General features: G+C 44.8%; 1 protein-coding gene across 4 annotated transcripts in view; it reads left to right on the top strand.

The window, feature by feature from the left end:
• Positions 1-16,865, top strand: part of MAP3K3 (mitogen-activated protein kinase kinase kinase 3) — a 66,015-nt gene that overhangs the window by 39,954 nt on the left and 9,196 nt on the right. For 2 of the 4 annotated variants that reach the window (XM_012661329.1, XM_012661348.1), the window contains 3 exons: positions 319-439; positions 12,306-12,439; positions 15,403-15,464. In XM_012661329.1, the coding sequence (XP_012516783.1) occupies positions 319-439; positions 12,306-12,439; positions 15,403-15,464 (317 nt within the window). Of the gene's footprint in view, positions 1-318; positions 440-12,305; positions 12,440-15,402; positions 15,477-16,865 lie in introns of all 4 variants that reach the window. The other 2 variants (XM_012661339.1, XM_012661320.1) reach the window with 1 other exon arrangement.

The following is a 16,865-nucleotide window of genomic DNA, read 5'->3' as shown; positions in this document are numbered from 1 at the left end:
TTTACAGCTCTCTTTTCTGTTTGGCCAGTTATTACAGGAATGCCTGTTATTCCTCCGTGTCTGGGTCATCGCCTTTTAAATTGGGGCACCAGGTCTCAGTGCTCATATATCACTGACACTGTAAAACTACATTGAACAAATAGTGATTTTCCAAGACAGATTGAGGAGTGAGATTTGGGGGAAAGCTAGGTGGCTCATGTATTAAATGCATGAAAGTAGTTGAGAGTTTGGGGAGTCCTAAGGAAGGGTGAGGGGCATCTATAGTCCTTCCTGCTTAAAGATCTGCTAAAGATCTGCCTTTTTCCTCTTCTGTTACAGAATAGTTCCTCTCCCCACTCTGGGGTGTCCAGGCAGGTGCGGATCAAGGCTTCCCAGTCTGCAGGGGATATAAATACCGTCTACCAGCCCCCTGAGCCCAGAAGCAGGCACCTCTCTGTCAGTGAGTATTTCACCCCTTTTTTCCCTATTTTATCTGCCCATGTTTTAAAAATCAACAAATATTTATTAATTAATCATCAAATATTTATTGACTATTACTCTGTGCTGAGTAAACCTCTCTATGCCTTTATTTTAGTTAGAGAAGAGGTGTAGAAAAATAACTAGGATGGTAACTTGACCCTCAAGGAGCTTAAAGTCTAACGATGTAATGGCATGATTAAATTCCTTCTAAACATCCCTGAAAAAGTGATCTCAAACATCTGCTTGAAGACTTCAATCTACGCTACACTCATTTTTTACCATTCTTTCCCCCGAAGGACTGGAGACTTGTTACCTGGAATCTGGGTGCCCTGGAGCCTGGGAAACTCTGCCGGCTTTGCCTCTTTTCCAGAGTCCTTGTAGAGATTGAGGGGACAGGAGTAGACAGCATTGTTCCTTGTAGAGTAATCAGCGAGGATTGACAAGAGGCAGTAATTGGGTCTCCAACCCCCAAGCAAGAGTCTGATTTGTGTGTGGAGGCAGGGGCTAAATGCTGGGTCATTTGGAACCTTTCTCCACCTTGTAGGGAGCCCTATATGGAAATTATTTCCCTTGCTGAAAATACTGAGGAGTAAGATTTCTTTGAAGTGTTTCCTATTTAGAAAATGGGTAACACAGCCTTTCAGCACACCTAGATCCTGGCTTCCTTCAGCAAGCATTATGTGCCAGGCCATCGGGCTGGGATGAATGCTACAGTGGAGCGTGCAAAAGGGCAAGGGTAGGCCGGGTGCGGTGGCTCATGCCTGTAATCCTAGCTCTCTGGGAGGCCGAGGCGGGCGGATTGTTTGAGCTCAGGAGTTCGAAACCAGCCTGAGCAAGAGCGAGACCCTGTCTCTACTAAAATTAGAAAGAAATTAATTGGACAACTAAAAATATATAGAAAAAATTAGCCGGGCATGGTGGCGCATGCCTGTAGTCCCAGCTGCTCAGGAGGCTGAGGCAGGAGGGTCGCTTGAGCCCAGGGGTTTGAGGTTGCTGTGAGCTAGGATGATGCCATGGCACTCTAGCCCGGGCAACACAGTGAGACTCTGTCTCAAAAAAAAAAAAGGGCAAGGGTAGTGGGAGCAGAGGGGAGGCAATAACCACTTCTGCCCAGAGAGAAGGGCTCTCACAGAAGAGGGAAGATCAGAACTGACATGCAAAGGAAGGTTTACTAAGCATCAAGTAGAGACAGATACCCAGGCACAGGAAAGAGCACCTACCAGGCACTGTCACAAAAGAACTTGGTGGGTTCTGAGAACCCCAGGTGTTTTGGAGTGTGTGGGGTGTGTGGTGGATGTGGGTAGAGCCTGCGAACCTTTCTATAGAGCCATGAAATGGGAGAGATGATTTCTAAATAACTGGAATGACCTGGGAAATGCATTCTGGGGAGGATCTCTTTGAGCTGGACCTTGAATATGGAGGTTTTCCATAGGGGCTGAGGAGAGAGGGCCTTTATACAGTGCCTGTGGAGAGCTCATTATCCTTCAGGTCCAGACTGGCTGATGTGTTTGGAGGAGGAACAGAGAAGGCCGATAAAGGATGCCTGGGCTGCTCTCTGGGGAATCTCGACTGCGCTCAGGCTTTTTTGGTAGGCAGAGGGAAGCCACTGAAAATGTGCGCCTCTTATACTCATCTCTCCCATAATGCTTATCATGTTATCTTATTGCTTTCCCATCAAACTGAATCTTTGTTCACTTATTCAAAAGATGATTACTGAAGTATCTACTAGGTACCAGAAACATGGAAAGTAGAAAAGACACAAGCCCTGTCCCTGTGGGCCTTACGACCCCTAGACAGGCAGACATTTACTTGTCATGATATAATTAATTTATGATTATAAGCTGTGACTGAAAGGTGTGTGATGCTTCGAGTGTGTATAACTAAGAGATGGGACCTCACCTTGGGACCAGGAAAGCCTTAGGTTATCACCTGAAGCATGAATGGGAGTTGGGAGTTAGGCAAAGAGGCTGCCGGAAAGAGAGTTCCAGGCAGAGGATGCTACAGGTGCAGAGGCCTGATGGCAGGAGGGAGTGTGGTATGTCTGAGAAATGGAAAGAAGCCCTGATGGCTGGGGTGAGGCTGGGGAGGAGGCAGAGCCTGTGGGCCTTGCTGAGGATTCTGATCCTCACATCGAAGGCAGTGCAAAACTACTTCAGGGTTTTTAAGTGATGAGGAATAGGTAGTGGTACATATCCAGATTTGTGTTTTGAAAAGATTGATCTGGCTACAGTGTGGAGAACAGATTGGAGGGGCCACAAATGGCTCCAAGGGAACCAAATTTGGCTAATGCAGTGGTCCAGGTGAAAAAAATACAGGGGCTTGGACTAGGGCCATGATGATGGTGGAGAGAGGAGGGTATAGTTGGATTTAAGACATTTTCCCTGATGTAAAACTGACAGAACGTGGCATTTCAGTGGTTCTCAAAGCATGGTCTTGGGACCCTGGGGAGTCCCTGAGATCCTTTCAGGGGGTCTGTGAAGTCAAAATTATTTTCATGACCATGCTAAGACACGATATGCATTCTCTCACAAGTTTACAGTGGAGTCTTCCAGAGGTCATGTTCCTGAGGTGATGTCAGCACTCTGATGGCTAATGGAATGTGCTTGTGTATTATTGTGTTTTAAAAATGCCACCCCCCCTTCCCAGTTTCTTCTGTGGAAATGTCTTAAAATTTTCTGAGCTTTAATTTCTAATACAGTAAATATTAATTGATATATCCCATATAAATAAAAGCTTTTAAGTGTCCTTGGTTTTAAAGTGTAAAGGGGTTCTAAGATTAAAAGGCTTAAGAACTACTGTGGTATTGGGTTGAATTTGCAGGTGTTGAGAGAGAGGGAGGTAAGTTACTGCCTTATGGAGCCGGTTAAATTGCACTACCTTTCCCTAAGACAAGAGTACTGGAAGAGAGCCTGGTTTCAGGTGCTGGGAAGGGGCAGACCTAATGTTTTAAACATGCTGATGTTGAAGTGCCTTTGAGACAGCCAATATGAGATATCAAATGGGCAATTATATATACAGGTCCCTTGCTCAGAGGGAAAAAAAGGAGGCTTAGAGAAAAAAAATTGGAAAGTGTCAAGTTGAAACTTCGGCCCCAGAAGAGAATACCTAAGCAAAGACTACAGAATGAGAAGAAAAGAGGGCCTGGAACTGAGCCTTAGAAATTGACATTTCGTGACCGGTTAGAGGAGGATAAGCCTGGCAATGGTGTCCAACCTTTTTGGCACCAGGGGCCATTTTCATGGAAGATAAGTTTTCCACAGACCAGGGGGTCAGGGGATGGCGTTGGGATTCAAGCACATTACATTTGTTGTGCACTTTATTTCTATCATTATTACATTGTAATATATAATGAAATAATTATACGACTCACCATAGGTTGGGGACTCCTACTGTAAAGAACACAGGAAACGAGTGACCAGAGGAGTAGGGAAGGAAATTAGGAATGTGGGGAGGAGGCCTTACATGGACCAGCCAGGTTGGAAAGGATAGACCAAGGGTAAGAGATACAAACCTGTCGTTTTCATTCACAAATGTCTGAGTGCTTTCTATGTGCTGGTACAGTATAAGGCTTTCTAGAAGTAAAGGGAAATAGGAAGAGAGAGGAGTCAAGGTTAAAGCATGATGGACTAGGAAAAGTCCTAGCAGTAGAAAATGGAGTCAAAGGAGAAGTCTCTGGTTGGTGAGCCTTAGCAAGTCAACCTTCCACCTACTTCCTCTCCCCTCTCTATCACCATCAACATTAATGTACCAGTGAATATTTAGTGAGAGGCTGCAACATGCAGGTCATTCAGCTCCCATTGCCACATTTGTGAAGATGGGGAAGTGCAAGATAGCCCAATCCAATTTTAGACATCTCCGTTTATTTGAAATTCTTCCTTATTTTGTTTTTTTTTTTTTTTGAGACAGAGTCTCACTGTGTTTCCCAGGCTAGAGTGCCATGGCGTCATCCTAGCTCACAGCAACCTCAAACTCCTGGGCTCAAGCGATCCTACTGCCTCAGCCTCCCGAGTAGCTGGGACTACAGCCATGCGCCACCATGCCCGGCTAATTTTTTCTATATATTTTTAGTTGTCTAATTAATTTCTTTCTATTTTTAGTAGAGGCTGGTTTCGAACTCCTGAGCTCAAACAATCCGCCTGCCTCGGCCTCCCAGAGTGCTAGGATTACAGGCGTGAGCCACCGCGCCCGGCCTGAAATTCTTCCTTATTTTGAATTGAAAATTAGCCTTCTCTCACTTTACTCATTGATTCTAGCACTGCTCTCCTGAGCAATACAGATAACACAGAGAAGATCTTTCATATGACAATTTTTTAAATATTTGAAACCAGCTATTATGTTCATCCTTTGTTTTTTTCATTATAATATACATACCCTGAATTCTAATTTTTTTCAGGCTGGTTAGTCTGTTAAACTAGTTCATGCTAAGAAAACAGAAATAAACAAAAAAAACCTGCTGGTAAAGGAGTTAATCTCTGTGCGGGGAGATGGCCAGGAAGGCAGATGGAATTTCCCTACCTGATGATCTCCTTCCTCGTATATTTGCCTATGGAAATTCTACCTACCTTTGAAGCCGAGCTCAAGCACCATTCTTCTGTAATACATTGGGAGGTGCCCATAAGCTATGTAGCCCAGCCTCAGCTAAAGGACTTGTCCCTGCCACATTCTGACTCCTGCTTGGTCTAGTGCATCTTGTTAAGTGCCTTTGCCCTGTTCTTATTCCATCCTTCTCCTTGTCTTGCCATTTTGTCCCACAATGAGATAAGCCAGAGTGGAGGCAGTCAGGTTTTTCAAGGAGTTTGATAGTAAAAGAAAAAAGAGGTGGGCTTGTGGCTTAAGGGGGCAGCAGAAATGAGGTCAGGATGTTTTCAGACTAGAGATATGAGCAAGTTTTTGAAGGGAGGGATAAAGATGACTAAAAAAGAGAGATCGAAAGTAGTGAAGAGGAGGCCATCGGGGAGCTGAATCCTGCAGGAGATGAATAAAGGAGTCCAGGTTTACAGTGCCTTGGCAAGGAGTAGGGTTAGAGGTGGGGGGAGCCTTCTGCCTCTGAGAGAAGAGGAGGAAATATTCAGGCAGAGAACAAAAAAAGGAATGTTGAAAGGATGACATGACTTATGGCGACAACTGGGCGGTAAAGAGTTAGCGGTGCGTGGGACCAGCTTCTAGTCCTAGTACAGGTTTGAAAGGGTAGAAACCAGGACTGCAGAGGTAGTAACCACACACGTGAAAACAAAATGGTCAGCTTCCTTTACTTCCAAAGGTTTTTTTTCTCCTTCTCACTATAAATTCTTTTGTGATGCTAGATGAGACCAGAAACTGGTTAGTGGTGATAGCAACTTCAAAATAAAATAGGGATTCTGAAAGTGGAAACACAAGGTCTTATGGGATGAAAGTGTTGAGAAGCACTGTTCTGCACAGTCTGGTCCAGTGAGAGCATATTAGGAAATACTGGTTAAGATTTTGTTGAGGAAGAAAAAAAAGATTTGATTCCTCTCCCCATCTCATCTGTCCCTCAAGAGAGAAAAGGATTTAGAAAATAGTTGATGGCTAAAAAAAGCTATCTGTTTGTACTTGCAATGACCTGCACATTAACACTGACCCCAAGCTCCAGAACTCCCTGCAGAGGCAACTTCCTGACTGCATCAGCTTCCTGATGAGGGTTCTCCTATGAGAAAGGCCAGAATCTGAGAGCCTCTCTTTCAGCTTTGGGTCAGAGTACAGAGCAAAAGAATCATCCATATCTTAGACTGAGTTTATCTCTGCCTCTGCCTCTCTGGGTTAAGGAGGCTAGTAGAGAGCTAGCATGCCCAGGGAAGAATGCAAGCAGCTGGCAGCTTGAACTCCTGTCTTCACCTTATACATAGAATGCCTTCATGGGAACTTGTGGGCCACTCTGAACAGAGGACTACTACTGTGCTCTTCTGCTTCAGCTGGTGCTGCGATGCCCATCTCACGTGCCCTTAGCTCAAATGGCCCGCTGAGGCTAGAGCAAGATCAGGCTGGAATGCCAAGGAAGGGTGTCCCAGAGAACCTGTAACCCGTTCCTGTGCCTGCCTTCTGGGGCCTATGGAATGAGCTGTTTTGCATAGCACTGGGCTTTGTGCTCTCAGGCTCATTGCTGTCACTCCTGATAAGAATGTGACCATCAGTGAGTCTTATGGTCCAGTGTCCTGTCCTGTTCAGCTCCCTGTCTCACTTGTTCTTGACTGATGATGTGCATCTCATTGGCTCCCAATTTCTGAAATGAAGATAAAAACTAAACTGAAAATGCCATGGAGCATTTCTGCCAACTCCTGGTTTTTCCATTCACTTCCTCTGATAGCCATTGGTTTTGGGAGACTTCCCTTTCCTGCTCCAGGCTGTGGGCCTGTGCACAATAGCCCCTGGCATGTTGCCCATCAGTTAACAAGGCTAGCTCTCTGCAGGCACAGTGTGGATTGGAAAAAGTGAAAGTCTCTGGCTGGAAATAAAAGCTCAGAAAGCCTTTGCTATTTTCCCCCAGGCCCTCCTGGTTCTGTAGTTCTGGCCTCATGAGCTAGTCCCATCCCACCTGTGGAACCAGGGGAGAGTTCAATGGAGCTGGTACAGGAGGGGATGGGTGTCAGGGGGACCATGAATATTTTATCCCAGGGAGGTCTTACCTCAGACACTCCATGTAACAGACTGAGGGCAGTTCATCCTGTCTGGGCATAGTTTGGACCAATGTCTGAGATTTCATCAATAAGTCAAGTTTTTCTTTCTCTCTAATCAATCCCTTACAAGAGACATTTTTTATTTGTTCTAGGTAAAATGTGTGATACCATTCCAGAGTGTGTTGGTCAGGGTTTAGTTGCACAGAAGAGAACCCACTCTAGCTAGTTTCAGGAAGAGGTTCAGTGTACATTCTGGCTTACGGAATCATTGGGGGAGTGAGAAAAGCAGGCTCCAGGTTAAGACACACCATAGAGCTCCTCCCTCGTCTGTAATCAGGAAGCCACCATTCCAGAAACTCAGTGCCCCTCAGCTCTGGTCCACACCTGTCTCTTGACATCGGCAAAGCTGGAGACCAGGTGTGGAGCCTCTGCAAATGCTATGGCAGAAAAACCAAAGGCTTCTGTGACTGTGCCCAGAAGCAACAGGAATGGCAGGAAGTCTCTAAATCTCATCCAAGTGCATCTAATTGGCTGAACCAAAAGGAAGTCTTAGAAATACAGCTTTTATCTAATTAGCTTCTGAAGCACAGGAAGTCATACTAGAAGGGTGGAATAGATCTTGAGCCTACCCTATTACATCTGCTACATAAAGTGAAGGAGACAAATGGGATTCTATGGAGCTCCTACCATGAGATGGTGTTACGTAGATGTTTGCCTGTGCCACCACATTTATAACTTCCAAAAAATTATGAAGTAGATAGTTCTCCCCATTTTTGCAGGTGAGGAAATTGAGCTGAGAGTTTAGATTATTCAGCTAATGAGTGGCAAAGCCTGATTTTTCTTTTCTTTTCTTTTCTTCTTTTCTTTTCTCTCTTCTCTCCCCTCCCCTCCCCTTCTCTCCCCTCCTCTCCGACAGACTCTCACTCTGTTGCCTTGAGTAGAGTGCCCTAGCATCAGCTTAGCTCACAGCAACCTCAAACTTCTGGACTCAAGCGATTCTCCTGCCTCAGCCTCCTGAGTAGCTGGGACTGCAGGCACGTGCCACCATGCCTGGCTAATTTTGCTATTTTTAGTAGAGATGGGGTCTTGCTCTTGATCAGGCTGGTCTCGAACTCCTGAGTTCAAGTGATCCTCCTGCCTTGGCCTCCCAGAGTGCTAGGATTACAGGCGTGAGCTACCATGCCCGGCCTGAAGCCTGATTTGAACCCACGTTCATCTAATTTCAAAGCTTAGGCTTTTCTCAATCCACCTTGCTTACCTCCATAGGGTTGCTTCTGCTGCTGACAAATGTTGCCAGCGTATGGATTGAATTGCCACAGAACTTGTGGGCTACTAAAATGTTATCCAAAGCCAAAAATGGGAAGCAGGCACTAGGCTAATGTCTAAGCAAAGGGTTAAATAGTGCTCTATGTTTTGAGGCATTGTAGAACTTAAGAAAACCATCCTTTTTTCATGGTTGCACTGGAATTTTGTGTTACACTGGCAAGGGAAGTAGCCAGGCACATGGGTCTTTGACATCTGGGCCACTGGAAAGTGGAGTAGTTTTCTTATCGTTGGTCCAGATTTCCCCTTAACTCCATCTTGTCTTTGCCCACAAGCCCTCTTTGGCCAAATGGCATTTTGTATCCCTGGCCTCCAACTCACAAATTACCGTGGACAAAACAACCCTGAATTTGAGCTGCATGAAATATGGCACCATGTTTTTCCTGTGTTGTCAAGAAATCCCCATGTAAGCCTCCCTCCTGTGCCTGGCAGAAAGACTGTCATACTTTCTCATGGATGGAACCCCCATCCTCTATCTGGATCACTCCTGGGGAACGAATGGCCCAGTCAGTTCAGGAAGAAATTTTGCCTTGTGCCAGCAGCAGGCCTGCCCTTTTTGGAAATAAATTATGGTCCCAAAATTGCCTTGGCTGAACTGCACTGGGAGTTACAAAGCTTGTTTTCTAGCCTCAGCCCCACCATTAGTCACTTTATGGCTCTGGACCTCAGGCTCTGCATGATGTGGGTGATCATAATGCACCTCCACCACAGCAGTATTGTAAGGGTTAAATGAGAGAGGTGACAAAGTCTTTTCTAAAAAAAGAAAAGGAAAAAAATTGCCTTGGCTGATTTTATTGCTCTGTTTATGGCACAATATCCCTAAATGTACAGTCAGAGCAACTTCAGTTTCTGATAGGGCTTAGGAAACATGGACGGACTCTCTTCCATGGGCTGTTTGAGATCATTAGAAAGACACGGCTCAGGTACCACTTCATCTCAGAATTGGTTGCCTGTACTGTGTGTGTGAGATGTTGAAACAGGAAATCCAGCAAAATGCTATGCCTGTTTTCAGAGCAATTTTGTTTCTGGCTTCTGCTCTGGAGTCACGTGGGGAAGTCAGATTACTGAGGGCCCCATGTTAGCCTTCCTTCCTGATACATCTCATTGGAGGGAGACTGGGTTGATGCCTGCAAGAAGAGATTGGAAGTGTTCTTGGTGGCGAATTCTTTAAAATATATTCTACACAACCAGGTGAGCCATATGTTCTGAAAGGCTGACTTCATGTGAAAGAATAAAGGAGGCAGTTTCTTGAAGGACATTGAAAAAATAGTTTAAACTCATTAGAAACTGCCTTTCAAAAAGTGACCCTCCTGGCCATTCTTTTTTTCTATGAAGTATTTTTCTTCCTTATGAGGGTCCTTGGAATAGTGGGAGGAGTCTCAGGAAGTTTCGTTGAGCCCCAGCAATTTGTTAGGCCTACCCCTCTCTTCCAGGATGTTCAAAGAACCTCATCTGGGCTCTTTAGCAGCCTCTGCAGTAGATGCATAGTCCTTGTTATACCATCTCTACTTCCAGAGCACAGGCTGAGTGGCTCCACATGAGTTTTTGATTGAGAGGAGAGATATATAAAACTGTGCATGCCAAATTTTCCTTTTAAAACTGGTCTAGACTAGGGTACTATCAAGAGGTAATCTGGGCACAGTGGCACACACCTTTAGTCCCAGCTACTTGGGAGACTGAGGCAGGAGGATCACTTGAGCCCAGGAATTTGAGGCCAAGCTAGGCAACCTAGTGAGACCTAGTCTCAAAAAAAAAAAAAAAAAAAAAGAGAGAAAAGAAGAAAAGAAAAGAAAGAAAAGGAAAAGAAAGGAAGGAAGGAGGGAGTTGGCAATTACTTGTTGGGTAGAACGAGTCAGATTCTTCCCCAGGTCTGTCTTCCTTAGCCATTCCCACAGAGAGAGAGAAAGAAAAGAAAAGAAAAGAAAGGAAGGAAGGAGGGAGTTGGCAATTACTTGTTGGGTAGACAAGTCAGATTCTTCCCCAGGTCTGTGTCTTCCTTAGCCATTCCCACAGAGCATCTTGCCTGCAGTTCCATTTCAGAAAACCTAATGTTACAGCCCCTGAACTAGACTGGAGAAACCAGCCAGCAAGGAAAGTAGCCTGCTTTGTCAAGGGATAGTACTTCTGCTGTTCCCTGTGTCTGGGAATTGCTGGATTGTGAGGGAGGGGTGGGGAGTATCAGATAAAGGAAGGGAGGGCTCACATGTCTCTGGTTTTCTACACAACTGGATAAATTTGTTTCTTCCAGAACAGGAAAAGGGCTCAGGATAAGAGCCCTATATTGAAGTTTTGAAACTGCTAGAAATATTTGTATGTTGGTACTATTCAAGCTTTTTTAAACCTTCTAAAGATTGGCCCTTCTGGTTTGTCTGGTTAGCTTAGGAAGGAAAAAAGATGCAAACTTTTGACCTTACTTTTGTCTGCTCTTCTGATCATACAAAGCAACAGAATCAGTCAGAAAACGCTCTTAGGCTAGGAGAATGGAGACCTGATTTCTCAGCCTCAAAATCCCTTATGGCCAAAAAGCATTACTCAATGACTTATAAAGAGTCTCTCTGCATACCCATGTCATTCGTTGATGTTAGGATGTAAACCATTCTATCTTACAAGCTGATGTGGCAAAAGTACCTGTAAATTAGCTTTATATTCTCTTATCTTTAAAACAGGGATAATTTCTGCTTCTTTAAACTGTGTTGTATTTTTTTTTTTTAAGAAATGTAAAGCTCCTTGAGTCTCAGTTCCCTCCTCTGTTAAGTAAAGCCAATGCATACCTCTCAGGATTGTTGAAAGGGTTAAGTGAAGTAGCAAATGTGAAAATACTTTGCAGAATGCCTGCCACTTAGCAGGTACTCAGAAAATACTTGCCAAACCTCTGTTGCGGGGGATGTTGAAAATCAAATGAGGCAACTTCTGTGAGTGCCAACAAAAAGTAAAGCACTACATAAATGCAAGCTACTATCATTACTTGTAGCTGGGAAGTATGGGAGTGGGTAGGGACAGAGGAAGTTACCTCTAGTTCCTGGTTAGACCATTTGGAGGGCCTTCTTATCTGATACAGGTAGAGAACAAGTAAGGTGAGACACTGGGGGGACAGGGCAGCAGAGAGAGGGGCCCACCTATATCCAGTTACCTTTCCTTGGCCCCCAACCTCAAAATGCTGGGACCCAAAGCTCAAAAGGGCTAGGCCAATGTAGTGATCATTTTCCTAGGTTCTTCCTAGTATAGGAGGAAATGGCATTGGTGTTCTAGAGGAAGAAAGAGAGACATTATGAAGAAAGGGTGACATTATGAAGGAATATATGAGGGTTTTTTTAGAAAGCTGATCTGGGGCCAAGCGTGGTGGCTCATGCCTGTAATCCCAGCACTTTGGTAGGCTGGGGCAGGAGGATTGCTTGAGGCCAGGCATTCAAGACCAGCCTGAGTAACTAGTGAGACCCTGTCTCTACAAAAAATAAAAAATTAGCCAGGCATGGTGGCACATGCCTATAGTCCCAGCTACTTGGGAGACTGAGGCAGGAGGATCACTTTAAGGCTGCAGCAAGCTATGATCAGGCACTGTGCTCTCACCTGGGCAACAGAATGAAACCTTGTCTCCTAAGGGGGGAAAAAAACCAAACTGGTCTGATTGCCAGCTTAAATTGGTTTCATAAGGGTTATTTTGGTTCATGTCTTGTGCCAACATTCTTGGTCGTATATACTGTAGTGCCTGCTCCATATGTGGAGTTCATTTCCTATTAGGGAGCTGGAGCATATTAGACTTTAGTGCCATGACCCACCTGAGTCACATCCCTGACCTCTAGAGTCCAGTATCTCTGAGCTGGCTCCATGCCTGCTCCTTTCGGGCTGTGCATCCTGGGCTCTGTTGCCAAAAGCCTTGTTTCTGTGCTCTAGGCTCCCAGAACCCCGGCCGAAGCTCACCTCCCCCTGGCTACGTTCCTGAACGGCAGCAGCACATTGCCCGGCAGGGGTCCTACACCAGCATCAACAGTGAGGGGGAGTTCATTCCAGAGACCAGCGAGCAGTGCGTGAGTATAGGGGGTGGGGAGGTGGCCTGGGTATGCCCATGGCCTGTGTCAAACCAAGGTTATAACGGGGGATTCTTGGTGGGCACAATGCAGACCTGAGGGACTTGAACCCTCCCAAATAGCTCTTTTATAAGCCAGGCCTGCCCAAATATGGATTATTCCTTTCTAAGAGCCAAATATCAATTCCTGCCAAAGATAGGATCTAGTCTGCCTAGCCTCCTTGGTATTGGGTGAGTACGTGATAGATTGTCCCTCTTCATGGTCCTCTCACTGGTCCCCTGCAGAACACCACTCTGCTATTTGTGTACATCCTTACAACGGCCTGTCTTCATTTCAGCAGTTTTAGCACATGACCAGTCCTAAACTGACAGATTGTGTTTTTCATTGGCTATATTTTAGTTTACTCCGTACCTTACATCAAGAAATGGCTAAACCATATCCAAATTACACTGTAGGGTTTGTTAGGGTGATCTTCTATGATGGTAGACAGCTATATTAGTTATCTATTGCTAATAACAAATTACCACAAAGTTAGAATCTTAAAACAACATAAACATTTATTGTGGGGGAGAAGTCACCTTAGGTTGTGTCTACCACAATGGCTCAGCCATTTTAATGGCTTTGGTTTTTAACCAGTGGCTTACTTGATGAAAATGGCAATTTGCTTAGTGAACTCAGCAAGGGTGAGACCTCTGGCTTCATTCTGGTCTTTTCAGCGAGCTTGCTTTGATTGCAAAGAGAAAGGTCAGTTCTTATAATTTCTCGGATTTGGTCTGAGAAGGGGAAATTTCGTAAGGGTAATGTCCAACAGAATGGCCGGTGCCATCACATGGGAGATTTTATAAAAAATTGATTCTCCTAACTTTTGTTTCATTATTCAAACATACAAGGCTGGGCACAGTGGCTCACACCTTCAATCCTAGCACTCTGGGAGGCCAAGGCGGGAGGATAGCTTGAGCTCAGGAGTTTCAGACTAGCCCGAGCAAGAGTGAGACCCCATCTCTACTAAAAATAGAAAAAAAATTAGCCGGGCATGGTGGTATGCATCTGTAGTCCCGGCTACTCAGGAGGCCAAGGCAGGAGGATCGCTTGAGCCCAGGAGTTTGAGGTTGCTGTGAGCTAGGCTGACGCCATGGTACTCTAGCCCAGGTGACAGAGTGAGACTCCATCTCAAAAAAACAAACAAACAAAAAAACACACATAGGCTAGGAGAAGCCCTTTACACTTTTCTTTTCCCTCTATACTCCTGCCTTCTAGATAAATTCATGTTTGGAACCATGACCTGGAGTGCCTTTAACTGCACATTTCCTCTTGGGCATTTTCCTGACCCTCTTTTGCTGGTTTCTCTAACCACGAAGCACTTCTGAACATCAGCTGTTCTAGGGGTGACTTGGGTGTAAAATCCCAGAAATTGCAATTGAGCTCGATTGCCTTTGGTCTCTGTCTCTCCTTATAGTCCTGTGCCCTAGCCCCTTCACTTCTGCACTTTACTTGCCTGACCCTGGAAGGCTTGGGAGGATTTACTCCTAGTGAGAACAAACATTTTAGAAAGAGGCCATGGAAGGTGGCGTCTGGGGATTGCCAAGGTCCTTCCCCAGTATCTACTCCTTTAGCTAAAGAGGATTGTTCCTGGTAACAGGCCATTCAAGATAAATCCACTTATCAGGGACAAAAACAGTATAGTATGTAGTGAAAGAATATTCCACTGGGACTTTCTTGAAAAGTGAAACTGAAATAAATTTATTTCGTTTTTCTTTAATCAGATTTAGGTAATAGTTGCATTTATTTGCTAATTTTTAGAATGAACAAAGCATGATTCATGCTAATTTTTTCTGCTTAATTTTTCTAACAAAAACTTTGCTAGCACAGTGTAACTTCCTTTACTTCCCCTTTGACTTCTGTAGTACTATCATAAAGAGGGTCATTTTTTGCAAGAGCACTCATAGGACTCAGCATTTTCCCAAGTCCTCTCTTGAGCCTTTGGTATTCCTCCTCCTCCATCATACCTGCTATGTTGTTTACAATCATCCGTTTTCTCTTTTTCTGTTGGCTGGTCTAACTTTGCCAAGCATGCACTTGATGGATTAAGAGCAATTCTTTCCCATGTTGGTTTCATTTACTTTGGGACATCCTGTATCCTTAGCAAGATTTGCAGTTTTACTTTGCAGTTAATTTGCCTTGATTGGCAGATTTTTAAAAATCATGTATGACAATATGACCTAAAGCATTTAAAATTATGAGTGAGGGATAATATTAAATGGGAAAAGATATTTGAGTTGGAAACTAATTTTATGAAGGTTGTTAGCGAATTTTCATAATTCTGATACTTTGCTTCCCTATGTAACATTTAATGTTGGAGCTCAGATGATGAATTCTCTGAAATTTTCTGCACAGAGAAAATGAAGGGGCGGACCTTCAGGAGATTAATTGGAGAAAAAGCTATTCTGAAGGCTTTTTGTTCTGGTACCAGCTGTGCACTAACCAGTTTTATGACTTTTTTAGACAAGTCTCCTAACCTTTCTAGGCCTATAGTACTTATCTGTGAAATGAGGCAATACTTGTCTTTGTAAATTATAAATTACGGAGTGTAAACCAGAAGCATTAAGGTCCCACCCAAACTCACTGGAAGCCTCTACAGGGTAGTACCATCTCTAGCGCCAGGTCTTAATGTTAATGAGCCAAGAAAATGCCAACAAGAGAAGCAGCATCTTGGCTTTGCTCTCCTGGCACAGCTCCTTGGGATGCCAGCCAAGCATTTTTCTCCCTCCTGGAAACTTGCCCTTCAAACTAAAGGGGAGAATGGTACCTTACTAACCATTCTTCCCACTGCATGGGGAGAGAAAGGGCACTTCGTATTTTGACAGAAAGGACCATTTGCTGGCCCCGACTGGGTCATAAAGCCTGGGTCACCTGGCTGGGATTTGGGCTAGGGCTGTGGTTTTATTTTATGACTTGCCTTACAGATGCTGGATCCCCTGAGCAGTGCAGAAAATTCCTTGTCGGGAAGCTGCCAATCCTTGGACAGGTCAGCAGACAGGTATGGGACTATGGGTGGTTTACGGGGTGATACGTAGGTGTTTTTGGAACTGTCTGAGGAAGTAGAGTTAGCTAGTATGTGTCTCTGAGCTAGACTGTAGGCCCAGGGTTAAAACATCATGCTTCTTAGGAAAGCCCTCTCCTTATTTCCCAAAACCATGAGAATGTTATGTTTGCATAATTCAATGAATGTAATAATAGCTCATAAAATAGCAGCTCATTTATTAAGTGCTGTGTTGTTCTAAGTGCTTTACGTGTTTTGACTTTCCACATAATTTAATGCTGGAAGTATACCTTGTACTTTTGGCCTCACTGCTGTGATCTGAACTGAGAAGCAGTGGATCATCAGTATTTTAGGGGAAAAACTGAATTCTCATCTGTTGGTTTACTTCCATTTTTTTCTCCAAGTGTTTCTGGGACAATAAGAAACTGAAGTCAGAAAACAAAACATCCAGACTGTCTGGAGTACCACACTGCCTGCTAGCTGTGTATCTTGTTCTCACACTTGGGGAGGAAACAAGCGCTGTCCTTTACATGCCAAATGGTTCTGCGCAGGGGTATGTTTGGAACAGGCCTTGGCACTGATCCCACCACTCCCTCGCCTCAACCTCATTATGCCCAAGAGCATGTTCGATCACGTCTGGCTGGGCTTAGGGCTATGGTCAGAGGCTATGGAGCAGGTTTGGGGCCGCCTTTTTTCCTTTGTGGAACTGATCGTTCATGTGAGTAGTGATCTTGCAACTGGCCAAACTTGTCCTATCTCTCCTAACAGACTGGAGCGTGGGTGAGCACTGTCTTCCCTCTAGATATCATAGAATACAGTCATAGTTACTTATCAGTTTCCAATATCTATCCTTGTTTTGGGCTTACTCTCCAACCAGGGGAGGAAGGCACAGGTAAGAGTGCCAGGGGTTGCTGCCACAGACTGAGGGCTCTACCAGAGCAGGGACTGACTGTGACTTTTGTCTATCTCCTTAGCTTGGTCGGGGGAGCCCAGGAGGGGAGGACTACAGAAGGTGTGGTTGTTGGAAAACAATAGGGGGCAGCTCCCTCCACCCCCGTGGCCCTCTCAAAAGGCACTCTTGTGTAAGGGAAAGGGCCGGTCATGTGGATGCTGGGAAAGACAGCTGAACTTACCCACTTCTCTATTCTCAGGTTTTTCCTCTGTCCCTGCAATGCTTTGTTTTCTTCTTATTAGGAATGATCTGGACTAATTTTCTTGAGGCCTGGGTCTGACTTGAGCTCAGTGCTCTCATCTTCTCTTCATGGGGAAGGTCATGGGATCTGGAGCCAGATAGACCTAGATCCAGTCCCAGTTCCACCAAATATTAGTTGAGTGGCTTCAGGCAAATCCCTTAACCACTCTGTTCCTCAGTTTTCCCATCTCTAA

The sequence above is a fragment of the Propithecus coquereli genome, unplaced genomic scaffold (assembly GCF_000956105.1).
Source record: "Propithecus coquereli isolate 6110/MARCELLA unplaced genomic scaffold, Pcoq_1.0 Scaffold119, whole genome shotgun sequence".
NCBI classification, from domain to species: Eukaryota; Metazoa; Chordata; class Mammalia; order Primates; family Indriidae; genus Propithecus; species Propithecus coquereli.
This window is presented reverse-complemented; position numbering and strand designations above follow the sequence as displayed.